The 27,697-nt window shown below is 40.3% G+C and overlaps 1 protein-coding gene across 1 annotated transcript in view; it reads left to right on the plus strand.

Annotated features, from left to right (window-relative positions):
* Nucleotides 1-16,310: 16,310 nt before the first annotated feature.
* The window catches only part of Golim4 (golgi integral membrane protein 4), an 80,248-nt gene continuing 68,861 nt past the window's right edge, over nt 16,311-27,697 (plus strand). The window contains exon 1 of the mRNA XM_027391803.2: nt 16,311-16,532. Coding sequence (XP_027247604.1) covers nt 16,346-16,532 — 187 coding nt within the window. The 5' untranslated portion in view covers nt 16,311-16,345. The remainder of the gene's footprint in view (nt 16,533-27,697) is intronic.

The following is a 27,697-nucleotide window of genomic DNA, read 5'->3' on the forward strand; positions in this document are numbered from 1 at the left end:
GCTACATTCTTTTGGCAGAATAGTATTTGCTTTTACCCTAGATCCTTGGTCTATCTAGTCTCAGGTTCTTGGCTGCCCAGTCAATGTCAGGAAATGGGTTTCATCTCATGGAATGGGACTTAAACCCAGTAACATGGTGGCTGGTTATTCCCATAATGCATATGTCATTATTTCACCATCATATCATGCAAGGGACTCACCATTATAGATGCAAGAGTTTATAGCTGGGTTGGTGGTTAACTTCCTCCTCTATTAGTGTGAAGACCTTTTATTGTCATAAAAACTAGCCATAGTAGAAGGCCCTAGAAAGGTCCAAGTAGATGTCTACATATTCAATGAGATATGTAAGTATTGTCAGTGGTGATAGGGCCTTCCAATCAGTTTGTAGAGAGCAACCAATAGCCTTGGTATTCGGCATGGGTTATTTAGAAGTTTTCACTGGGTACCTTTGGTAAACAACCTATTAGACTGAACATATTTCTTCCACTGGAGGTTTCACTTGGTGGATAGTGTTGTCTACAAGGCCCTTTGTCTCCCCAGCTATTTGGTGACTTTATTTAGATTTATTTCATATATGTACACATTTGAAGAAACTTCTATGTAGTAGGTTTTTATGTGATCCTTCAAATGGCCCTGCATGTTATCTATTCCTCCACACATTGCCTCCCTTATCTCCCTCTTCCCTCCCCTTTGAATTTAACACTGCCATAGCAATCTCCCTCTGTCTCTAACAATTTATTCACTTTTCTTTCCCTTAGAGATCATCCCCTTGATCATAGTTCTTTACTCCATGCCTGACCTCTGTGGTTTACTGATAATAGCACATTTAGTGAAGGCTAACATCCACATATAGGGGGATACATACAATATTTGTCTTTTGAGGTCCAGGTTACTTCACTTAGAATGATTTTTTTCTAGCTCCATTAATTTTCCAAAGAATGTCAGGAAATGATTTCATTTTTAACTTCTTAATAACATGCCACTGTGTAAATGCACTACATTTTCATTATCTATACATCTCTTAATGGATATTTAAGCTTTTTCTAACTTCTGGCTATTATGAATAGAGAGTAGCAATGAACATGGATGAACAAGTGTCTCTGTAGTAACATGTAGTGTCCTTTGGGTACATGCTCAAAAGTGATATAGATAGATAATGAGTCTAATTTATTCCCAGTTTCCCGAATGAACACCACACTGACAAGTGTTCCTCTTACCCCATATCCTTGACAACATGGATTATATTGTTTTATTGATATTGGGCATTTTGACTGTTGTATGATAAAATATCAAAGTAATTCTGATTTGTATTTCCCTATTGACTGAGGATGCTGAGAATTTCTATAAGTATTTCTCACTTATCTGTGCTCCATATTTAGAACTCTTTGTTCTCTGTACCCATTTTATATTAACTTAACTGTTTTCTTTATGTCCAGCTTTTTTAGTTCTTTATATACTTTAGATATTAACCACCTACTAGATATGTGATTATAAAAATTTTTACCTGTAGTTGCCGCTTTGTCCAGATGCTTTTTTTAGGCCGTGCAAAAGCTTTTCGGTTTTATGAGACCCCGTTTATCAATTGTTGGTCTTAATGTTTGTGTTTTCAATGTCATGTTTGGAAAGTCGTTTCCTGTGCCACTGAATTCAAGATTAGTCTCCCTTTGTCCTCTATCAGATTCTGGGTATCTGGCCTTATGTTGAGGTCCTTGATCCATTTGGAGCTGAGTATTACACAGGGTGAGAATAAGTAACTATTTGCATTCTTCTACATGCAATGATGCAGTTTGACTAACACCAATTATTAAAGATATTATCATTCTTCCAGTGTGTATTTCTGGCTTCTTTATAAAATTTCAGTTGTCCATCATTTTGTAGATTTATATCTGGCTCTTCAGTTTGGTTCCATTGATCAATATGTCTGATTTTATCCCAACACTATGCTAATTTTATTACTACAGCTTTGTAGCACAACTTGGGTTGGAGATGGTAATTTTTAGAAGTTGTTTTATTATTCAGGATTCTTTCATCTATCCTATTTTTGGGGGGTTCTTTTGGTGTGTGTGTGTGTGTGTGTGTGTGTGTGTGATGCATTTTCATATGTAACTGAGAACTGTCATTTCAAGATCTCTAAAGAATTGTGCTGGAGTTTTGAAGGGGATTGCACTGAATCTATAGATTGTTTTTGGTAGGAGCACTGTTTTCAGTATGTTAATCCTACCATTCAAAAGCATGGGGAATATTCCATCTTCTGATATTGTCTTCATTTTCTTTCTTCAATGTCTTAAAGTTTTTATCATATAAGACTTTGACTTGCTTGGTTGGAGTTGCTCAAATTATTTTATATTTTTGATGCTATTGTGAGAGGTGTTGTTTCTACAATTTCTTTCTAAGTCTATTTGATATTTGTATATAGGAAATCTACTGATTCTTTTTTTTTTAGTTAGTTTTGTCTCTTGTTACATTGCTGAAAGGGTTTATCAGCTCAAGGAGTTCCTTGGTGGAATTTTTACAGTCTTTTATGTAAAACTTGATACCACAAATATCTGATAAAGATATTTTGACTTCTTCCTTTCCAGTTTGTATATCCTTGATCTCCTTTAATTGTCTTATTTCTCCAGCACAGACTTCAAGTACCATATTAAATATGTATAAGGAGAATAGACATTCTTGTTTTCTTCCTGATTTCAGTACAAATATTTTGTATTTCTCTCCATTCACAATGGTGTTGTCTGTGGACTTGCTGTTAATTGCCTGTATTAACATTGAGGTATGTTCCTTGTATTCTCTCTAGGAAATTGATCATGGAGAGACCTTTTCTGTATCTAATGAGATTATCATGTGATTTTTGTCTTTCAGCCTTATGTAGTGAATTGCTTTTATCAATTTATATAAGTCAAACCATTCTTGCATCTCTGGAATGAAGCTTACTTCATCCTGGTGGAACATCTTTTTGATGTATTATTGGATTCAGTTTGTCAGTATTTTATTAAGAATTTTTCAATCTGTCTTCATTAGAGAAATTGTACTTTTCTTGCTTTGTTGGGTCTTTGGGCTGTTTCAGTATGAGGTTAAATGTGGCCTCATAAAAAGAATTGTGACAGGCTCCTTCTGTTTCTATTTTTGGGCAATAATTTAAGGGTATTTTTGAAGGTCTGGTAGAATTTTGTGCTAAATCAAAACTGGGCCTGGACTTACTCTGTTTAGGTAACTTTTAATTACTGTTTCTACTTAACTAGGAGTTATAGGACTGTTTAAATTGTTTATCTTGTCTTGATTTAACTTTGTTACATTGTATATATCAAGAAATATATTAATTTCTTTTAGATTTTACAATTTGATACAGTATAAAATTTTAAGTGTGTCCCCTGAATTTCCTTGATGTCTGCTGTTGTGTTCCTCTTCTTGTTTCTAATGTTTATTGATTTGGATCTTATTTCTCTATCTTTTAGTTAATTTGGCTAAAGGTTATCTATCTTATTGATATTTTCAAAAAAGAATTTTTCATTGTATTGATTCTTGTGCTGATTTTTGGCTACATTTTATTTATTTCATTTCTCAGTTTGACTATTTCTTCCTGTATACTTCTCTCGGGTGTTAATTCTTTTTCTACATTGCCTTCAGCTGTGCACTGCATCTTCTTCATTGCACCCCATAGGTTTGGGTACATTTTACTTCCATTCAATTCTAAAAAGTTTTAATTTTATTTCTTTTTAAATTTAATTTGGAAACAATCTTGTTTTTACATGACAATCCCAGTTCCCTCGCTTGCCTCCTTCCCAGACCCCATCAACCCCCTATCCCATCCCATTTCTACTCCCCAGGGAGGGTGAAGCCTTCCATGGCAGATCTTCAAAGTCTGCCATATCATTGGGAGTAGGGCCTGGACCTTTCCCCACGTGTCCAGGCTGAGAGAGTATCCCTCCATGTTGAATGGGCTCCCAACGTCCATTCATATACTAGGGATAAATAATGACCCACTCCCCGAGGTCCCATAGATTGTCCAGGCCTCCTAACTGACACCCATGTTCAGGGAGTCTGGGTCAGCCCTATGCTGTTTTCCTAGCTATCAGTCTGTGGTTCATAAGATACCCATTGTTCGTGTCAGCTGTTTCTGTGGGTTTCTCCAACCTGGTCTTGACCCCTTTTCTTATCACTCCTGTCTGTCTCTGCTGTATTCCAGGAGTTCAGCTCAGTGTTTATCTATGGATGTCTGCTTCTGCTTCCATCAGCTAATGGGTGAAGGCTCTAGGATGGCATATAAGGTAGTCATCAATCTCATTATTGGAGAAGAGCATTTAAGGTAGCCTCTTGACTATTGATTAGTATTAGTTGGGGGTCAACCTTGTAGATCTCTGGACATTTCCCTAGTGCCAGATTTCTCTTTAAACCTATAATTGCTCCCTCTTTTATAGTATCTCTTTTCTTGCTCTCCTCTATTCTTCCCACAACTTAATCTTCCCGCTCCCTTATGTCCTCCTTTCCCTTCCTCTTCTCCCCTACTCTTTCCCCTAAACACCTCTCCCCTATCCCCTATGTTTCCAGTTTGCTCAGGAGATCTTGTCCCTTTCCCCTTCTCCATGTATGTCTCTCTTAGGGTCCTCCTTGTTTCCTAGCTTCTCTGGAAGTGTGGATTGTAGGCTGGCAATCCTTTGCTCTGTGTTTAATATCCATATATGAGTGAGTACATACCATGTTTGTCTTTATGTGACTGGCTTACCTCACTCAGGATAGTTTCTTCTACTTTCATCCATTTGTCTGTGAATTTCAAGATTCTATTTTTTTCCCCTGCTGGGTAGTACTCCATTGTGTAAATGTACCACATTTTCTCTATCCATTCTTCAGTTGAGGGGCATCTAGGCTGCTTCCAGGTTCTGGCTATTACAAATAATGCTTCTATGAACATAGTTGAACAGATGTCCATGTTGTATGAATGTGCATCTTTTGAGTATATGCCTAAGAGTAGAATTGTTGGATCTTGTGATAGACTGATTCCCATTTTCCCGAGGAACTGCCATACTGATTTGCAAAGTGGCTGCACAAGTTTGCACTCATTATGTCTTGACCCATTTTTAATTCAGTAGTCAGTTGCTTAAGTTTTTATGAATTTGGAAGCTCTCTGTTATTGTTGGCCTCCAGTTTTAATTCAAAGTGATTAGAAAAACATATGATATAATTTCAGTATTGTTGTATCTGTTGAGACTTGGTATGTGTCCAAGTATGTGGTCAATTTTGGAGAAAGTTCTATGAACTCCTGAGAAGAAGGAATATTCTTTTATGTTTGAGTAAAATGCTCTGTAAATATCTGCTAGGACCATTTGATTTATAACATCATTGATCTCTGACATTTCTCTGTTTTAGATTTTATCTGGAAAATATGTCAACTGGAAAGAATTGGGTATTGAAATCACCCACTATAACTGTATGGGAAAACATGTAATTTCATCTGTAGAAATGTTTCTTCTATGAACTTGGGTGCCCATGTGTTTGGATATATATATATATATATATATATATATATATATATATATATATATATGCAATATTCTCTTGGTAGATTTTTCCATTGATGAATATGTAATGTTTCTCCCTATCTCTTTTGGCTAGTTTTGTTTGCAGTTTTTTTTCTCATACATTAAAATGGCTTCAGTGGTTTGTTTCTTGGGTTCATTTGCTTGGAATATTTTCTTCCACCATCTCTTTATCCCGAGGTTATATCTCTGCTTGATGATAAAGCATGTTTCTTGGATGCATCAAAAGGGATGGGACTAGTTTTGTAAAATCAATCTGATAGTCTGTGTCTTTTGTTGACTATTTTCTGTACTCTGACCTGGGTTTCTTCTTCCTTGATTCCTATTATTGGTAGATTTAGTCTTTTCATAGTTTCCCAGATTTCATCAATGTTTTGTCCTTGGAACTTTTATATTTAAATTTCACTGTGATTAACATATCTACTTTTATTACCTTGTCTTTAACTCCTGAGATTCTTTCTTCCATGTCCTACACTCTGTTGACAAGACTTACCTTTGAGATTTTTGTTTGACTTCCTGAATATTTCATTTCCAGTTTTATTTATGTTTGTGGTATATTTAGTGATTCTTTTTCTTTGTTAAATTATACTTTTATGTTTTGCATTATTTTCATTATTTCATTCTCCTGTTCTGTTGTGTTTTCATATACTTAATTTAGGGATTTATTTATATTGTCTTTAACATCCTAGAAGACATTCATAATAGCTATTTGAAGTCATTGTCTTGGGCTTCAGCTATATTGCATTTCTCAGTCTCTCAGTTACTGAGGGTTACTGAGTTCTGTGGAGCCATATTGTCTTGGCTGGTAATGCTTGGGGGGGAGAAAAGGCTTTTTTGGCTTACACTTTCATCACCAAAGGAAATCAGGGTAGGAATTTAAACAGGCAGGAGCTGATGCAGAGGCCATGAAGGGTGCTACTTACTGGCTTGCTCCTCATGGCTTGCTCAGCCTGATTTCTTTCTTTTTTTTTTTAGCTTTTTATTTTTTATATATTTGAATTACAAACAAGATTGAATTACATGACGATACCAGTTCCCTTCTCCCTCCCTTCCTCCTCTAGCATCCCCACAACTAAAATCCTACCTATCATATGTCCTTTCTTCTAATCTACACCTGACTCAAAATTTCTGCTTCCTTATGACCTCTGCATCCTTCCTTTTCTTCCCTTCCCACTCTCATAGCTTCCTCCCCTCCTCTTCCCATGTTCTCAATTTGCTCAGGGGATGGTGACCCTTTCCCCTTCTCCAGGGGACAAAGTTTGTCTCTTTTAGGGTCTTCCTTGTTTACTAGTTTCTCTGGCAGTGTGGATTGTAGGATGGTAATCTCTTAGTCTATGTCTAAAATCCACATATGATTGAGTACATATCATGTTTGTCTTTTTGTGATTGGGTTACCTCACTCAGAATGGTTTCTTAGAGTTCCATTGATTATCCTGCAAATTTCAAGATTCCATTGATTTTTTTCTGCTGAGTAGTACTCCATTGTGTAAATGTACCAGATTTTCTCCATCCATTCTTCGGTTGAGGGGCATATAGGCTGCTTCCAGTTTCTGGCTATTACAGATAGTGCTGCTAAGAACATTGTTGAACAGATGTCCTTGTTGTATGAATGTGCTTCTTTTGGGTATATGCCTAGGAATGGAATTGCTGGGTCTTGTGGTAGACTCATTCCCATTTTCTTGAGGAGTCGCCATACTGATTTCCACAGTGGCTGTACAAGTTGGCACTCCCACCAGCAGTGGAGGAGTGTTCCTCTTTCTCCACATCCTCTCCAGCATAAACTGTCATTGGTGTTTTTGATTTTAGCCATTCTGACAGGAGTAAGATGGTATCTCAGAGTTGTTTTGATTTACATTTTCCTGATGGCTAAGGGTGTTGAACACTTTCTTATGTATCTTTCAGCCATTTTAGATTCCTCTATTGAGAATTGTCTGTTTAGTTCTGTACCCCATTTTTAATTGGATTGTTTGGTGTTTTGGAGAATAACTTCTTGAGTTCTTTGTATATTTTGGAGATCAGCCCTCTGTCAGATGTGGGGTTGGTGAATATCTTTTCCCAGTCTGTGGGCCGTCATTTTGTCTTGCTGACTGTGTCCTTTTTGGCTAGTAATGTTTTTGCTTTGTGCTGTTGTCAAGGCATACGAGATTGGGATGGTTATGGCAATTTTAGGTATTGGTAACTCATCATATCTTTGTTGGGTGAGTGCTACATTTCTTTGTTTCTGCTGCTCTCTCTGGATCTTAAGAAAGTATGATAGCTGTGGTTTACATGGTAGGCAGTGCTTCTGCAGGTCAGTGGGTAATAGAGAGAAATAGAAGTGGCCTGGGAGAAAAGGCTGAGTGGAGCTTCTAAAAGAGCTAAGGGGACCCTGTTTCCTTCTAGAGGTAGGATCTCTAGATATGGAGGTGCATTGGAAAGAGGGGATCTTGCATGTAGATTGTGGTAAGACAAAGAATTGTCCAGAAAGAGAAGGATGAAAGAACCAGGGGGATACCGGGTCTCAACCAAAAGTTGGAGTCTCTAGTGGATGGAGCTAAAGTGGGAGGAAGGGCTGCTGTAAGAAGGACGTGCACTAGGTTGAGCATGATAATGGAGAGATCGTGAAGGAGGACAACAGGTATAGTGAGATTGATCTACCTGAGTCCCTGACAGTCGTGGATACTGGAAATCTTGAATAGAAAGAGTTTCTAGGTATGGGGGCTAATACAAAGACTTTCTAGGTATGTGGGCTAATAGAAAAGAATGCAGATGAGCTAGAAGTGATTGGAGTGGGACTAAGAGACTGCACTGTGATTAGGAAAGCTGATTGCTCACCAAGGTTTAGTGGAGTCCCTAGGGAATTGACGTAGGGATAGAGGAGAGGCCACTGCAAGCAGTCTGCTATAGAGCTAGGGAGACACCGAGAGATTGTAAGGGAGGACAGGCAGGAGAATCGAAATCATCTACCTGAGTCCAGGTTCACAGTCATCCACCACAGATATGAAGTAGAAGATGTTTCTAGGAATAGGCAGCTGACACAAATGAACAGGGACACCTTAGAATGTATGCATGCAATACGTGACATCATTAATCAGTCCAACTATACTTACTACTTCTTTCTTTCTCCCAAATCATCAAGCATGTCCTATCTACGAGCTAAAGAAAAATGAAAAGCAAATCTCATTATGAAAACCCTAAACTTTCCCTTAAGATAGTTTCTTCCTGAATCCACACCCAGTTTTCATGGCTTTCGGTCAAAATCCTGAAAGGTAGAGCCTCCACTACCCCTGGACGCATATTAGCTTACATATCTTTCACCCTTCTAGTCCTCAGCCCATTTCAATTGTCTATGTCACCCACAAACTTAGATTTGTGACTCTGTTTTAAAAGGCTTTACTTTTCTGTAGTTGGAAGTTTTTCTCTGTCTCACCTGGGTCCACTCAACCAGTCTCTGTCCTGCTCACCAGGTTCCCCTGCTACATATGAAACAATTACTCAGAGGCTACTACTAAAATTATAATTGCTTTGCCAATGGCTTGGGCTTCTGATAGGCTAGCTCTACCTATAGATTAACCTGTTTCTAATATTCTACATTTTACCATGAGGCTCATGGCTTGTTAGCTCACATCTTGCTTCCTCGGTGGCTACATGGTATCTCCTGACTCTGACTTCTCTCTGCATCCTTCTTTAGATCTCCCACCTAGCTATATTTTTCCCGGCCATTGGACCAAACATCTGTATTCATTAACCAATAAAAGCAATGCATATTTGGAACATAGAGTAAGCTATCCCACACTACTTTTTTTTCATGTCAGCAATGCACCCACCTCTTTCCCCAGAAGGGTTCTCTTTGAAGTCCCTTTGTATTTGTACCTACTTCTTTCTCTCTTCCTTTCTTTATACATCTTATATACTGTGGGCATTTACATGAATGTGCCATGGTGAATATGTGGTCACAGAGGACAGTTATTGGGAGTGAATTCTTTCTTTCCACCATGTAAGTCTTGAAGATCAAACTCATCTTGTTGATCTCCCTTTTTTCTTCATGTCTGATTCATCCTTTTGCCTCACTAGCTTGTTATGTGAATGAATAATTGCAGGATATAATTCCAACAAATCAAGTCACTGTTTTAAAGGATGTTCTTCACTGCTAGGTATATGTGCATATGAATCCTGTGCAGAAGACCACTGTCACCCACACCAAAACCTTCAACACCTGTACTTTACTGCTGAGCTGGGTGGAGACCAATGATGCTCTGATAACTGATTATGTAATTTCACTCGCTGTTTCATTGTGTAATATGATTCAGTATTATGTAAAGTAAGAAATTTGGGGGTAAAACAGTTAGTTGTTTGTATAGAAATTCAGATGGATGCGTTGAAAGCTCTACAGAACTGGTAACATGGAGAAAAATCACAGTCAAATTGAGTAAAAAATAAGACCAAAAAAACATAATGCTTGAAATCTGGCTTCATTTTTACACTGAAATCATCTTTCCAGGGACTACTCAAGGAAGCAACAGCTAGGATTTATGAGTGAAACACTATAGCTGAAAGGGCTAAGCTGAGTTTAAGCTAATGATGAATTCAGACCTGCAAGCAAAGGCTTGGCCTCACATTAAAGGAAAACTTAATGAAAGTACACATATATGTTTTAAGGTGTCTGAATATCACTTTAATGATCCTTGGCTTTCACTGACTCTAATTAACCAACTGTTTGTACTAATTGCCATGCTGAAGAGGCTGCCTTCTCCATGAGTCCTGACTGCACCATGAGGCCACTTCTGTTTCTGTTCTTTTTCTTTGAACAATTAAAGTTCCAAGATCTTCAAAACAGCATTAAAGTTATAATCTCCAGACCTGAAATCTGCATGCAATAAGAGTCCCACTTCGTGCTGTCACTGCATCTACTTCCCTTCTGTCCTTCTTCCACATCCTCCACACAAGACTATTTTATATGATTTTATTTAATTTAGAAACAATCCTATTTGCATATCAATCCTAGTTCCCTCTCCCTCCCATCCTTCCATGCTCCCCATCCATCCCCCATACCACTCCCCAAGGAGGGTGAGGTCTTCCTCGGGAGATCATCAAAGTCTGTCACATCATTTGGGGCAGGGCCTAGGCCTTCCCCAGTGTGTCTAGGCTGAGAGAGTATCCCTCCATGGGGAATGGGCTCCCAAAGTCCATTCGTGCACTAGGGATAAATACTGGTTCTACAAGTGGCCTCGTAGACTGCCCAGGCTTCCTCACTGTCATCCACCTTCAGGGGGTCTGGCTGGTGTCCCAACTGTCTGATTGGGGTGTATGAGCTCCCACTTGCTCAGGTCAGCTGTTTCTGTGGGTTTCCCCAGCATGGTCTTGACACTTTTGTTCATCTCTCTTCCCTCTCTAGACCTGGATTCCAGGAGTTCAACTCAGTGCTTAGCTGTGGATTCTGCTTTTGCTTCCATCAGCACAGTAGCTATTTTTAAAAAGTTGAAATGTAATGTTTACTGAAAATATCAGTCCATTTATTGCACCAAAGAAATAGAAGTCCAGCTTTACTGACTATAAGTCACATGTAAATCACCATGTTATGAAATCACACTTTCACCAGTGAAGAAAACATGTTCAGAGGGAGTAACATTATCATGTTAGTTGGCAAGTTGAGTTTAATTTTGAAAATATCAAATATGGATTTCTAGGACAATCTAGATATGGATAGATGTCCCTATAGTTTTTAGTTAGATCTCAAGTCAGAAGATTTGCTTCCATCTTGATTTTTGTAGGTTTTCTGCAGAGCGCATAGGAATATTCTTTTTATTTTGTAAACTCGGGAACTAATTTTCTTAATAGTTACGGACAGAGAATGTGTGACTGAATGAGCCTTGAACCTGGCACTGTGTGTCTCAAGCCACCTGTGAAATGTTCCCAAGCATCTTTACAACCAGCAAGGAACATTTTCAGGGACTCAGTATGCAACAGTCGAGTCCTGTGATACAAAATTGTCAATTGTCTATTCTCTGTCTATTCTTAGTCATAGTAGTAGAGTTTAGCTTTTTACACATTTTCCACAATGCTCTTTTTTTCTGTGGTGGTGTGGGGTGGGCTCTATGCATTTGAGTTCGATAGTTTACATGAAGAGGTCAGAGGACAATCCTAAGTGTAGGTCCTCCTCTTTTGCCATTTTTGAAACAGGCTCTCAATTTTGTACCTGCCTAATCCAGATTAAGCCTATGAGCTGGACACTTTCCTGTATCCACATCCCAACTCAATGTATGGGGGGGGATAAGAAATTATAGATGTATGCTACTTATTCTGGACATCAGAAATCAGGACCTAATGCCTACATGGCAGGTGCTATGCCTGCATGATAAGTGCTTTACCAACTGTGCAATCTTACCAGTCCAGTTTGCCATTGAAAAGGATTTGACATATAAGAACTGATTATCCATTTACTCATTTGCCCTCTTTTAAGTCCAACCCATGGTTGAAAATTACAGAGATAGCCATTTAGTAAATAGACTCAATAAAGTTATCGGGATATGCTGTGTGGGGTAAATTTCTCAGTTATGCCCACAGTCCCATGCCTATCTTCTTGCTTCAATAATCTACTGACAGTTACTTCCAAGTCATTAACAAAACCTCCAGAAAAAGGAGTTTCAATATATTTCTCATGGAACCCTCAGAATGGCAAAATGTCCTTAGTCCTAGAACAGATCTTAGAGGTGACAAGAGGTGAGTTGAATGTACTAATTTGATATCAACAAATGGGTGAAGTAGAAAAACAGCAAGGAGACACAGAGTGGAAGTTCTTGTAAGGAATAGAGGAGAGTTATTTCTGTAATTGTTACACCACACAGTTCAAAGAACTCAAAGTTATGAGTTATTGACATAAAAAGCCATTTTACATTTTGTTAATTGAGCTACCAGTTATTTATTTACTGTTCTAGGATGCTTTATCTTGCTGGTATAAAGCACTCCGGCCAAAAGCAACTTGGGGGAAAAGGGGACTTATATTTCTAGGTCACAGCCCATCACTGAGGAGATTCAGGGTAAGAACTTAAAGCAACACCCGGAAAGGGGCACTGCTTGCTGCTTTGCCCATTGGCTCATGCTAGCTGCCTTGCACAGCACAATCTCTGTAGGGATGTTAAGTCAACATTGGCTGTGCTGCTGTGCTACATCAATTAGCAATAAAGAAAATCCTCCACAAACCTGTCCACAGAGCAATCTGAACTAGGTTTTCTTCTCAGATGTCAGGTTTACATTTAAAACTGCAAATTTAGATGCCAGAAATTGATCCCCCAGATTTGCACATGCTAGACAAGCATCCTAACACCAGCACATAGCCTGAGCTCATCATTTTAATGTTGAATACTCAGCACTCATTTTGGGTGTTGCCTGTTTCTCCAACAATTTAATGTTACTAACATTATTAGATTGTTCCAAATTATGCATTACAATTTATTTTTCACCTCCCCTCTTTAAACAAAAACATATTGGAACATCACTCATTTAAGCTAGAGAACATGCTAATGATCTCTTAATTCTTAAAACTATCTTAATTCTTCTAGGATGTCGGGTTCTGGTTGTTTTTTGCTGGACCTAGAAACAAAATACTAAATGGGGAAAATTCCTAGGTGTTTGTAATTTCCAAATTATTTGCATGTACTGTAAAAATATATGGTGTATGGATATTTAATCATGAAGAGTTGTTTTTAAAATACTAAAGAAACAAACTAACAGCAGATCTTCCAAGACCAGTGTAAATAGTTCATATATTATAAAGTCTACCCTAAGGCAGTGCTATGTAAATTTAATTTGTAGGCCCTGGATGTCTCCCATGTTAGTTGCTCAAAAGCACTGTACTTGTATATTCAAGCATCCAGAGGCATTGCTCACCTGGAAAATGTAATATTATAAAGACCCTGCCATTAGTAATTTTATGTTCTTCTGCAAACCCTTCTTGAATTTGAAATAATGAATAAGTTCAGGTAATAACTTCTTCTCTTTCAAATTTCATGACTAAAATATTGAGTTGTGTTTTATAGCCTCCATTTATTATATTCTGTAGAATGAGTTGTCCGCTTTAGGCAAAGAAGTCCTGAAGAAACTGAAATGAAACCAATGCTAAGAAATCAGAGGTTTAAAATGAGTGATCATGAATTCAGGAAGCACAATATTTAACAAAGGTTGGAAATACAACTGACTATAATGTGCTGGGTAATAATCTCATATTCAAGTACAGGCTATGATTATTGCTGAAAAATTTATTTCCTTTAGATAAGTGTACACAGAGATTTCCCACAGCTTATGGGCAAATTTAGTTCTGAGGAATTCTAAAGGAATCCTACTAATTACTCTCAATTTCCATGAGTAAAAGAGGAAGAGGAAACGTTAAACAGTGGTAGATTCCATAAGACTTGTGACTATGAGAGTTACACCATTACCATGGAACAAAAAACTAAGCTTCTTTAGTCTTCTTTCTTTTTAAATTGGGCATTCTTTCCTCCCCCCCCCCCCCGTTACTGGGGATTGAACAATCAGTGTCTATTACCTGCTAAGTAAGTGTCCTAACACTAAGCTACCATGCCTATGTCTTTTTTTTTTTTTTTTTTCACTTTTGATTTGAAACAAAGTCTTTCTAAATTGGTGGGACTGCCCTGGGAATCCTGTTGCCTTGATGTCTCCAGTAGTGATTACAGGCTTGTACCACCAGGCCTGGCGTAGGTTCACATTTTAACAGAATTCAGTTCTTGATTATATCTTTAAATGGAAAGACAATTTGGTTTCTATAGAAAGCAATGAATGGAAAAGGGATAAGATTCTGACACATTCTCCTATTATGAGCAATTAACTTTTTTATAAGACCTAGAGGGTCCTAGAACTATTGACAGACATCTTGGTCAAATTTCGTTTCCTTGTTTCTAACTTGTAAATCGAATTTCCTGGCTAAGTATCAGTGTAAGAGCAGTTTGAGCAAGGCGATGTGATGTTTATTAGCTAAGTGCACATACCAACCCTGCTTAGTTTTCACGGTGAGATAAATGCCCCAGTCTGCCTGTGTGGCTCTTGTTAACCTATGATTTCAGAGTTGACTTAAAAACATTCAGGACAGGAACTGTCTTTAAAATGAATCTGGCTTAAGCAGATCTTCTTTCATCTTAAGCATTTCGCTCCCCATAATTGATGGTAATGACTCAAACCAACCCAGTCAGAATACCACAAAAAATATGCAGAATGTAATAAGTGCAACTGCACTACTGATACTTTTCAGAAATAATGCATCTCCCTTAGAATTCAGGTCAAAAGGAGAAACAAAATTATCATTTGTGCATAACCACAATGCTACAGCCCCTCTCATTACATGGAAGAAACAAACGCCCCATGCATTTCTTTGAAGTGGTTTGCAGTTACTATGCTTGTCTAACTTTTTTAGCTAGGGTTATTTGTTGGCCTTGAAAATGCTATTTTAAAATGTAACTGATGTCTTTCTGCCACCATTACAAGAAGTACACATCGCAAAATGAATGCATACTCATTTCAGCCTGTAAGATTTGTTTTTAAATTATCACATTTGAAGCCAGAGCAAACCTATGAGATCATTTCTTTCCCTCTGCCAACAAAGTGATTTCCCCACCCCAAGTGGACAGTCAAGTGAGCTTCAGGGTTCCAGCTCGCTTCCTACCATCTATGAATACAGGCTCCTGTCCTTGATGGGAGAAGACCGGGTAGGCAGCCCTTGAGAGGTTGTGCCTACTGTGCAAAGAACACAGTGTCTGTGACCTGAGCCCAGTCTGTAGGATAAGAAGTGAGCAAGGCTTAGACTGCATGCCTGCCGCTTTGCCGTCCTCGGCGTGTGTATGCGCTATACTCTTTCTCCACGTGCATTTCAAGTGACAGGGACACACATGAACCCACATATGCAATGATCATCCCCAATCCTCAGGCCAGGACAAGTCCCCAGCACTCCCAGCCCGGCTCCTCCGCCCATCCCCACCCACCCGGGCTCCACGTGGGCGCACCCAGGCGCCAGGCAGCCGCGCGGCCCACGGAGCCCAGGGCCTGCCCGGAGCTGAGAGGGAAGGCGCGGCCCGGGGCGGGACAGACAAAGCTGGCGTCCAATGGAGCCCAGCATTGGCTCCCCGAAAGGAGGGAGCGGCGGCTCGCGGGGGCCCAATGAGCTGGGAGCCCGAGTGGGACTTCCTCCCGGAATCCCGTTGGCCATGATAGCGGGGCCGTGGGTGACACGTAAGTTGGGTGGGAGGTGGCGGACCGCTGGAACTGCCAGATCAGTGACACCGGTCCATCAACACCCCCAACCCGATCAGAGCAACCTGTCCCCATCTCTCCACCATCCGAGGTGGACCGTGCACGGGGACGCCGCTGGGAGCCCGGTCCCTTTGTTGGGCGCTCGTCCCCTAACAGTGGTAGCGACAAAGTCCAGCAGCCAGAGACGGCTCAAGGGGCGGGGACAGCCGGTGGGGACCGCGAGGCCAAAAAGTGAGGAGGAAGGAAAGCCGGGCAGGCTGCGCGTGGGGACCGGCACCAAGAGCAGCGGGCTCTGAAGTATGCGAAGGGACCCCACACGGGCCCAGCCACTCGGGGAGATTCAACGTCAGAGAAGTTTAGTGGCCTCTGCCCGGGTGGCGTCGATGGCCTGGCGCCCCGCCGCGCGCGGGGGCTGAGCGGCCGCCTCTTCCCCTCTGGCCCGGCTTTTGTGTCTGTCGTCCTCTGCTCATGCCGCGTCCGGCTACTTCCCGCGGTGGCCGCTGCTGAGCCGCCCGACTGAGCCGAGGACCGAGGACACGACGGCGCCCACCGCCACAGCGCGGGGCGCAGGAGGGACTATGGGAAACGGGATGTGCTCGCGAAAGCAGAAGCGGATCTTCCAGACGCTGCTGTTACTCACGGTGGTCTTCGGTTTCCTCTATGGCGCGATGCTCTACTTGGAACTGCAGACCCAGCTGCGCAAAGCCGAGGCGGTGGCGCTCAAGTACCAGCAGCATCAGGACTCGCTCTCTGCCCAGTTGCAAGGTACAGTTAAGGGGACGCGTGTGGCCAACTTCGCTCAGAGCTAGTGCTGGGGCTGGGAAAGTAGCTTGGTGTGCAGTTGGCTTTGCAGGTACCACCCATTGACCTTCTGGACAGCAGCCCGGACTGTTGGCCTCAGTGTGTGTGGAGAAGTAACATCCCGGTTTTCCTTTTTCCTCTGAGGAGTTGTCTTTGAAATTTACAGCACCAACCCATCCGTGGTCCTGCCTGGCTTTGGGGGCAAGGGCTGGTGGTGCATATAACATGGGGTGTTTTACCTGAAGTACTAGTCAAAGGCCCAGCTGCAATCTAGGCAAACAGCCCTTGTGCCACATCTGCCAACACTTTCCCAAGAGACATGCCCTGGTTTGTAGATATGGAGAGTTAAGCAGACATTTCCTAATTGGTTCTCCTTTTCAAGGGGGGGAAAAATAGGCTATACACTACTGGCGCGTGAATGGAACCAGCTAGCTTGTGTTGTTATTATTATGCTGGTTTAATAGGGAACTTGAGAAATGTTTGGTATGATGGAAAAGTCCACACTACTTGACTGCTTATTATCCAACAGATGATTGCTTTTTAAAAGGCTTGTCTTCCTGAGAAGGCCTTTAACTGATCACAGAGCCCTGTGCATGCATATTCATGAATGCATATGCATGTTTTACAGTTAGCTTTGGGAAATCAAAAACCAGAAACATAAAATTTCACTTTGCCAGCCACAGAAGACAGTACTTGTGCAAGACGTTCGAAGCTTGTGTTCTTCTATTTTAAAACAATTACACTGACTGTGAATTTCTAAAGTCCAAATGATTCATGAGTGAGTGCATGTAAACACTTTGTGGTTCTGTTATAGACATACTTATTGAAAAAAAAAAGACATGCTTATTGTATATGGTTTTTGTTTTGTTTTTTATAAATGCTTTTACCTGTTCTGCTGGTTTGTTTTCAACACTCATGCAACTCTTTCCAGCACAAAAGAAGTGAGAAATAAAAAGCTGTAGCTAAACAGTCATATGGATAACCGTCCATGTTGATAATGCAAATATGGCTTATTGAATCTTCCTGGGTGGACATAAGCTGAAGGAGTATTCCTGACAGTGGGTGTGTAGACAAATATAAAACAGATGCTGTTCTACTTGATCCAGCTATACGGAGCATTTTCTAGTAAGACTTTTAAGATAGGAGAAAACGATATGCAGCTATTTGCTTGGTCTGATTTGTTCTTCCAAACTTAGAAGAAAAGAAAGTATTTTTAGCTTTTTCAGGCTGCTCTGCCCCAGGCAATGAAAATATGTGGCTGGGCTTCTTTCAAAAGAAAAGCCTGTTTTGATAGTCTCTTAGATTTAAAAAAAAATATAGATATGGGAATTTACTAGTGAGTTGTTGGTGTGAGAAGAGTGGATACTTGGCTTATTTACTTACAAAGTATCATGGATTCCCCATGAGATTCAGTGTGAGTATACATGTGTAGACTTGCCATTTGCATGTAAGGGGTGGAGGTTGATATCAAGATATCTTCTTTAATCCAGTGTCTCTACTTTATTTTTCTGACACATGGTCCCTAACTCCTAAGTGAATCCTGAGTACCATTTTGGCTAGATTGAGTAGCCAGCTGACATCTGGGATAGTGTGTGTGTGTGTGTGTGTGTGTGTGTGTGTGTGTGTGTGTGTGCACCCATGCATGTGCACATGCACTCATCAGCATATATATTTATGTTCCTGTGTGGAGTCCAGAAGTCCAGTGTGTTTGTTTTCCATTCTCCACCTTATTTCTTGAGACAGTCTGGCCACTGAGCCCCAAGGGTCCTTTGTTTTTAACACCCCTCCCCAGCACCTAGATCACAGGCATATGCCACCATATCTGGGTTTTTTAATGGGTCATAGGGACCACACTGAGGTCTCAGATTGCACAGGAAGCAACTGAGTGACTGGCTGAGCTGTGCACCCAGCCCCTGACATCTTTCTTAATTGATGCTTTTTGCCATTTCCTTTTGGCTGGCAGTGTAATAGTCATAATGATTGTGTATGAAGAAATTAGTTCACAAGCTGGCTAAAGTTTCTCCTTTTTTCAGACTTAACTTCAGCAACATCAATTTTCATATCTGCAGGCTATTTAGAATGAGCACTTTCTGATCGCATACAGCTTTTGTTTTCCCTTTCCCAGGACAAGTGACATTTTATCTAGTGGTGCTACATACTACCTTCATACACAAATCTTTAGAGCATCTAACTCCTTCCTTCCTTCCTTCTTTCTTTCTTTCTTTCTTTCTTTCTTTCTTTTTTTCTTTCTTTCTTGATGTATATGTATGTCTACATGTGGATGTGCATGAGTCTGGAGGCCATAGATTGATGCCAGATGTCTTTTCCCATTTGCTTTCCACCTTTACTTTTTGATATGGGGTCTTTTCCTGAACCTGATAATTATTGACTCAACTAGGTTGGCTAGCTTTAGAGATCTGCTTGTCTCTCCTGAACAGTCTGGGTTACAGAGCAAAATGTAGGTCTCCAGGCAAAATGTAGGTCTCCAGGTCTTACTGACTGAGCCATCTCACGACACCCAGTCCCTCTCTCCCTCCCTCCCTCCATCCCTCCCACCTTTGTTTCTTAAGATTTTCTTAGTTAAGTGAGATCTCTTTATTTGGCTCAGATAAAGGTCAAGGTTAATTTTGAGTGGTCTTTTAAGACATGACTCTTGACAATGTTGAAGTAAGTGTTTCTGAGCATACTTGGGTTATCTTCAATTGAAGAACAGGGTATACTCCAGGGTCTTTTGAACAGAAATTAATCTTTTGTATAATAATCCCATAATTGGAACTAGAGGATGACAGGAAAGTCTCAGAGACCAACCAGATGATGGTTCCCACAAAAATTCATTATAATATCTTCTGCATTTATCTATCTGTTGACGATATCTATCTATCTATCATCTATCTATCCATCTATCTCCTGTCATTCATCTATCATCTATCTATAACCTATGTATCTTTCTATCATCTATGTATCTAGCTCCCATATTAGTACCTTAATTATACCAAAGAACAGGGCAGAGGTCACATACTGGGGCAGAGGTAGTAGCAACCTTTGTTCAGCACACTGTTTACTTAACATTTGAAAGTTTCCTCTTGCTGCTTTCAAGTGAGTCACATGCCATCCTCTTCTGGGCACAGTCTGCCTCTGGCTAGACTGCCCATTTAGAGTACCTTGCAGCTCTCACATCAATTAAATCACATCTGTGGGGGTGAAACCAGGCTTCAACCAACAGCCTTTAAGGCTCCCTAGGTGATTCCAGAGACAGCCATGGTTAATGGCTCTCTAATCTGAAAGCTAAGCCACTTCAAACATCCTCTCTACTTGCTTGCCCCCAAGGGTGTTTTCAACACTTATCATGGGCATGTGATTAAAAGCAGACTGGTTTCTGGACTGTGTTCCAATTCTAGTTCTGCAACTTTTTTGTGAAGTTGGGCCTAATTTTTCTTATTTATTAAGTGGCTATTAGGGTGACTCATTTTATCAAGGCTATTGTGAGGATTAACCAACATAATTTCCACGGAACCATTAGCAAAAACCTGGAATACAGTAGGACTAACTGTGTAGACAATCCGTTTCTTTTTCTCTTCTCAGATTGGTCCTGGGCTCAGTTTGGAGATTGGCTAAGTTATCTGTACAGTTATTTACTCTCCTTTGTTTCTAAGCAAGCATCAAAAAAGTAGATAAACTGACATAAGCCAGTGCACTTTATCCTGGAGAAGGATGGCTCTTCCTTGACAACTTAAACACAGAATTAGGGTTTGGTTACTGATTAACCTCTGTATCACATTAGATTAGGAGAGGTGTGCAGCTTTGGAGGTAATAACTGTGTGTAGTAAGGTCTGGAATAAGATGTAACTAACACACATTTAAGAATAGTAAGTGTATTTCCCTGTAACATTGGGCCACAATAAGACAATGATGACCAGATACCACTGAAGAAAATTTATACAATGTTTCACTTACTCTAAATTCAGACAAGTATATTGTAATTATTTAGAAGAAAAGCATTTGAGAGTTTGGTGCTTCTAAGCATCCCATTTTTACTTAAGTTTGCTGCAACACCCTAGCCTGACAGATATCACACTGTGCTATGGCCTTTTTGTTTTGCATAGCTCCTACACTTGCTTTAAAACAAAAGCCCTTCAGTTCAAGCTTAGGCACTTTACAGTCCTTCCTGGATCCTCCTGGTGCCTGGCATATAATTGGTACTCAGTAAACAGCAGGTGTATAACAATAGATGTTCTTAATAACAGTGGGTGGAGTAATGTTACTTGATACTGGCTAGTGAGGCAGAGGACACCAACTTGTTATGCTTCCTCCTAGCTGTGTGATCTTGGACAAGTAAGTTAACCTCTCCATGGCACTGTTTCTTCTCATATAGTTATCAAGATAACTGTCTTATAAGCTTCCATATGGTCCAATACCTAGTGTGCTAGGCTGGATGAGTGGAGCTACCATTTGAACTACCATTGAAGGCTTCTGGGCAACAGAGTCCTTCACAGACTTTTTAATTCCATCTTTAGGTATGCAAGTATGGATGGTGTTTGGAAGGTATGATCATCTCCATGTGCAGAGTTAAGGCTTGTAACATCAATTAAATAATGCTTTTAAATAACCATCTGTATTAAAATATATCTACCACTTAAAAAGACATGTTTTCCTTAAAAATACTGATGTGGTTGAAATGTCAAATGTGCCTCTTGGACTTAGGTGTCTGAATAGTTGATTGTCTGGTGGCTGGGCTGGTAGTAGGCTGTGAAACTTTAGGAAGTGGAGCTTACTAGAAGTGGGTCATTGTGTGGAGAGAATGAAGTTTATAGCCTCCTCTGATTTCAGGGTAGATCTCCATGTTTTATGGTTTATGGGATATAAGGGGTCCCAGTCTCACTACCCCATCACCATGTTTCCCTGAACATGTTCCGCCATGTTCTTGCTAACTGTGAGGCAAATAAATCCTTCCTTCTTTAAGTTGCTTCTGTTAGGGCTTTTGTCACAGCAACAAAGAAGGCAATTAATAGATGTTGATATTTTAACATAAACATTCATTCCCTACTTATAAGATAAAACTTTTAAATACTTCATGCAACTCCAAGTAAAGCATTCTTTCTCATGTAAATGATGGATCCAAGAATATACAACCACATGTAATGCTTGCATCAGCCATCTCTGTGAAGGGGGGTGTGCCTACTCTATGATAAGGGAAACACTGGTTAAGTATATCAGAACTGAGCATGACACAGAGGCCTCTAGTGTGAGTTCCAGAGAGATTGAAATCCTCACCTTGACTTTACTTAGTTTCCCTGTCTTTGCAAAGAACATTGTCCCCTAGACACTATCTGAAAGACTACAAAGGCTGGAGTTAGGGACATGAGGACCAGAGATGATGTGGACCAAAAATCAGAGCATTGGAGAAGAACCAGACTAGGGGAGAGAGTGGGAAAGGGATTAGTAGCAGCTGGCGAGTGTTCAAGGCATTATGATTCTTCCTTAAAACTTGATGTTCTTTAAACAGGAAAGAAAGAAAGAAAGAAAGAGAGAGAGAGAGAGAGAGAGAGAGAGAGAGAGAGAGAGAGAGAGAAAGAAAGAAAGGAGAGAAAGAGAAAGAGAGAGGGAGGGAGGGAAGAAGAGAGGAAGGGGAGGGGAGGGAAGGAAAGGGAAGGGGAGGGAAGGGAAGGGAAAGGAAGGGAAAGGGAGGGAAGGGAAGTCATAGGGAAGGGAAGGGAAGCCATAGGGAATGGTGCAGGGAGAGTGCGCTTCAAGGTCAGAGGGTACATGAATGCCACTTTCTTTTTCTTTCTTCATTTTTTGACCCTATTTTGGGGAAGAAAAACATGTGAAAGCATTTTATACAATAGTGACTAAGAACTATTGCTTTTCATTCTGACCAAAATTTGATTGTGTTCTTTCTATCATGGAAGACAAAATGTATTTGTGACTTCTATTTCTAGGTAGTTTGTGGGACTCATAGCCTCATTTAGAAGTGAAAGTTCCATGTGTCTATCATAAGGTCAGAGAAGAATGGAAAACTGCTTTGTTTCTGAGCATAAATTTGTTCTGGTAGAATTTCAGAGTCTATTTACACATCAAATATATTTAATAACCTTTATTAAGTGCCCACCATGGCAAGGTACTCTGTCATGTACCACTTCAGACTGTAGGAAAAGTCTGGGGTTTGGAGGGGGAAGTACCTTACCCTGTCAAGATGGGGTCTAATGAAAACAAGTGTGTGCAACCCCAGTGTCACTTCCTGTCTAGGTTGCTTCTTCCATAATATTAGTACTTCTTGTGATGAAATAACAGTAGAAAGTCATTCCTATGAAGATTCAAATAAAATTTAGACTAAGAAGTAAGGGGTTTAGGACATGGACTGCCACATGACTTTAGTTGTTGCCAGAGTTGATTTTAGATGAAGCAGATGCTACCTGAAGTAACACTGGACCACATGTTACAAAATTTGCTATTCCTACTCATTTTCTTGACAAGTCATGGAGAAACTCTAGGTTTGATGTTAGATACTCTCTCCAGGACTCAGAATCTCCTGTTTCATAAAAGGAAGACTACTTCAGGCAAATACAACCTGGGAGCCTGAATTTGTTTTATGATATATAATCTTTTGATTAAACGGTCCATTAATTTCCCATCATTAATGCCTTGTACATCACACTTTTCATTTACAAGGCAGTGGGTCAAGTTTTCTTTTCAGAAGTCTGTTGTAGGGGAAGACAAACACTTGGCAAGTCTATTCACTTGGCGGGTGTTGACTGGCCTGCAGAGGATGCATGTGTGGAGGCCCGCATGCTTGAGGTTTAGGAATGCAACTATCTGATCATATCTGATAGGAACACAGAATTTTGCAATTCTCTAAATTTGGAGCTGGATAAAGCTCACTCACCTTATGGTTCAAGCTGAGCCTAGAGCCAAATACTATGACATCTAGTTGAAGGCAGCATTGTCTATTGCCCTGTGCTCTCGGAGGACCACCAACATCCCCTTCTCAGTTTCAGTTCTCATGGCATTGCTATTTTTAAACAACGCTGTGAGTTTCTGAATGGAATGTTTATGCTCTTTGTTTTCATTGGCCCATGAATGCTTATGCTGAAAACATGTTTGTCAGTTATTGCCGTTGACTAATAAGCCTTTACTAAATGGCCTCATAGCCTAGAGGGACAAGGCGATGGGATAAATCGCTCTGTGACTGTCTGACATTTAGAAAATATTTCTGTAACTATTTTTCACACATGAAATGCCACAGTGTGCAGAATTCTAAAAGATGTGGTGTCATTGTGAAGGATGGGCACTGTGACACATTTGAATGACATAATTTGCTTTCCTTTGAGGATAAGTGAATCAACAAATTAGAATCACTTTAGTTGAGTCAAATACTCCATCTTCTAGGTTTCACTTCATTTAACATGCACTTTTTAATTGAGGTTTTTGTTACAAACCGAAGAATCTTTTATAAATAATGACCTTCAAGAGAGTTTTGATGTTGCTTATGAGCTCTCTTAAATATAGGTACAATGCTAAAAATAAATATAAGCAAATTATAGTTGGGCAGAGGATAATTATTTGGTTACTTAACTTCCAATACAACAATTTATCATGTTTATATTAGGGTGATTTTATGTTATAAATCCAGTATCTGTGACTCTGTTTCAACTGCTCAGCCATTTTGTGTGTATGTCTTTCTGCGTGTTGGGAGGGAAAATGGGCATGGTATGTGCCTGTCTGTGGAGGTCAGATGTCTCTGTAGGGTACAGTAAGCCACGCCTGTTAGAGGCTGGTTACAGGTGTGCCTGACCACGCCTGTGAAGGCATAGTCAAGGTGAGGTCAGGATGACGAGGCATGGGCTCTTAAGAGACCACAGAGTGCATGGAAGCTCCTTCTCCTTCTCCCTGGCCTTCCTGCTCGGCTGCCCCTGGCATGCTCTGGCTTGCGTTTACTTGGTATTTATCTGAATAAAGGTATCTTGAATCTACAAGCTTTTTCCATCATGTCACCACTGTACCCAACTGAAAAAAAAGTGTGTGTGTGTGTGTGTGTGTGTGTGTGTGTGTGTGTGTGTGTGTACATGTGTGTGCTATATGGGTCTGATGTGTGTCTATGTGTATGTTCATTGGAGAGTGCAGGTGTACACATGATACAGCATGCAAGTAGAGGTGATAAGACAACCCTGGGTATTGGTCTGTAATTTCTATGTTGTTGAGACGGTTTCTTTGGTTTTACCTCTGTATTATACTATGCTTGCTGGCTGCCAGACTTGTTTCTGTCTTCTGTTTCTGTCTCCCTTCTCACCACAGCAGTACTGGATTACCAATGTGATCTACTGCATCTGGCTGCATGTGGGTTCTGTGGAGTTCAATTCAGGTAGTTATGCTTGTGTGCCCAGCGTTTCCACTCGCTGAGTCTGCTAGTCCTTGCCTGGTTTCCTTACATTGGTTTTGGGGAATCAAACTCTGGTCTTCATGAATGTTGTCAACTGAGTCATATATCTAGCTCTGTTGGCTTAAGCTTTTCATCAACGCCAAGAGGGATTTTTAAATATACTACAAGTTCTATTTAGAGGTCTTGATGATGGTGTAAGACAAATTAAGTAATATTGATGTCAAGTATCACTTTTATCCAGGCCAGTGTGCCACCTATGCGCAACTTCCAAAAAAAAGCAATCCTTATTGTATAAATGAGTAATGGCTTAAAATTTAAAAATCATCCAAGTTCAGTAGCTGTGGATGGGGCTCATTGGGTGTCCTTTGATTCTTTAGTATAACTCTTCAAGTTTACTCCCCCTTTCCTTTGGAGGATCAGAAACAAGGGGAAATGGTCAATTCTTAACACCATCAACATTCAGAAAATAGGCAGGAAACACTCAGATATTTGCATTCTGAAGCATTAGTGGAAGTGAGGAACAAGGAAGTCACAGCAACTCTGAACACTCAGTTAGGTCCCCAGGCCTGCCAATCACTCTCCCAGTATTTAGTACCCTGAGGCTCCTGGTTGTTCTCTTGAAGTTATGCATCCTGTTCATGCTTGCAGCTCTGACTTTGCACAGCATTTTCTGTCTGGGAAATGTGTGGGGGTCTATAGTCTCTGCCCATTTAATCCCCTCTCTTTCCTCTTTGACCTAAGCTGGCTGTATTTCCCCTGATAGAATCTTCTCAAAGAGTTTATTCGTTTTTTGAGACACTTTGTAAAGTTTTGTCCTTTGGAGCCTGTCCCATCCACACAGCCTCTACACTGGATTCCTCGGCTTTGTGCTCATGCTGGAACAGGTGAGAGGCAGCTCTTTTAAAGGTCTGCCTTTCTTTCTTTGTACTCATCCATAGTACACAATACTTGTTTACATCCACATGTCTGTGAAAAATGTGATCTGTGACACTCTTGGGAGGTCATGTGGCATGGTATTGACATTAACAGAAGGGTTTTGTAGCTACAAGCTGAGCTTGTATCTAATGTCATAGTTTTCTTGTACTGCAGTGGTATGACCTTTTTTTCTGCTCTGTCCTTCAAAAATATGTATTCATTTCAGTGTGTGTGTGTGTGTGTGTGTGTGTTCCAGAGTATGTGTATATACACCACATGTGTGCAGAATCTGTGGAGAGGGGCCCATCGGTGTGCCAGATCCCCTGGTACTGGATCTAGAGATGGTTGTGAGATGCCATATGGCTACGAGGATCCAAAACCGAGTCTTCATCAAGAGCAAAAAGTGTTCTTAACTACTGAGCCATGTCTCCAACTCTGTGTTGTTTTTTTAACTTTACAACTATTTGCCTGTCTAGAGAGACTGGGAATCTTCAATTCATCAAGTCATGGAATTTTCTTATTAACAATCCTTCCATAGATTTGCCTTTTTCCTACATTTTATTATAACACAATAAAAAGAAACCTAGTGACATTTCAATATTTTTTCCAGGAAATCTCTTTAATTGTATGATTCAATTCATTTGACAGGTTTTACTCCCAATGTACTTGCAAATGACTGGATCACATGATTTCATGGAAGTGTGAGCATTGCTGAAAATTCTGTGCTGCATCATTTCTAATATCCAGTGAACTTTTTCTTACATTAAAAAATGGCCGTCCATCCATCCATCCATCCATCCATCCATCCATCCATCCATCCATATATCATCTTAAATCTCAAACTTCACTGAACTATATGACCCAAGTGAGCACTTTGATTAGCATGCATAATTCTAAGCTTATCTCACATTTATATTCATTTATTTTTGTGGCAGTGTCTTAGTATGTAGCCCTGGCTAACCTGGAAATCATAGGTATTTGCCTGCCTGTGCTTCCCAAGTGCTGGGATCAAAGGCATGCACCATCAGGTCCCATCTCCTACATTTAGGTTTTTATGGTGGTACCCTACTCTAAATCCTGCATTAATTATCTTTTTGCAAAGCACATTATCCCCAAACTAAATTGGTTCCAAAAGATAATCATTGCCCCAGGGTTTCTGGAGGAAGTGAGTGAGTCCCTCTCGGCTACATTGTTTAGCAGGACTTGAGTCATCTCAGAATTTCACTGGAATTGCTGGTGCTTCCCTCACTTGTTGGAAGGCCTTGGTAGATTTGCTTGCTATCTTGAGCTCATCTGGGCCCTTTCAGAGTGCACTTCAGAACATACTAGCCATAAAGAAATCCTAGAAAGCCAGAACAAGTGAGGCACAGTAAAAAGACAGGCAAAATTAAGGCTACATGGAAGAAAAGAAATCTCTTCACCTTGGTTTGTGTTTCCTGCTGGTCGAGGGTCAGAAACTTCAACACAACAAACAGAGTCAAGCTTGCTTAGGAGACCAACATTCCCTTTTCCAAGAGATACCTCCAACCAGGGTGTCATAAACAACAGAAGAACTATGCTTGTCTAGAACTAGAATGCTTGTGACCTGTAAGTGTAACTATACCCCCTCACCTCCTTCATCCCTCCTTCTAAACAATTGTCTCATTAAGCCACATTTACACAGAGGTAACAAATTAGGAGAAATAAGCAAACTTGCTCATACCTTTGTACCTAATTTCTGAATTAACTTAATCTTTAAACCATAGTGGGATTTACATCCCTTGAGTGATGCAACTTAAGCCCCAGAATCACATATATTGTTCTTATAAAGATGTCTACATGTGACACTTGTAAGAAG

Source organism: Cricetulus griseus (assembly GCF_003668045.3).
Source record: "Cricetulus griseus strain 17A/GY chromosome 1 unlocalized genomic scaffold, alternate assembly CriGri-PICRH-1.0 chr1_0, whole genome shotgun sequence".
Classification (NCBI taxonomy): domain Eukaryota; kingdom Metazoa; phylum Chordata; class Mammalia; order Rodentia; family Cricetidae; genus Cricetulus; species Cricetulus griseus.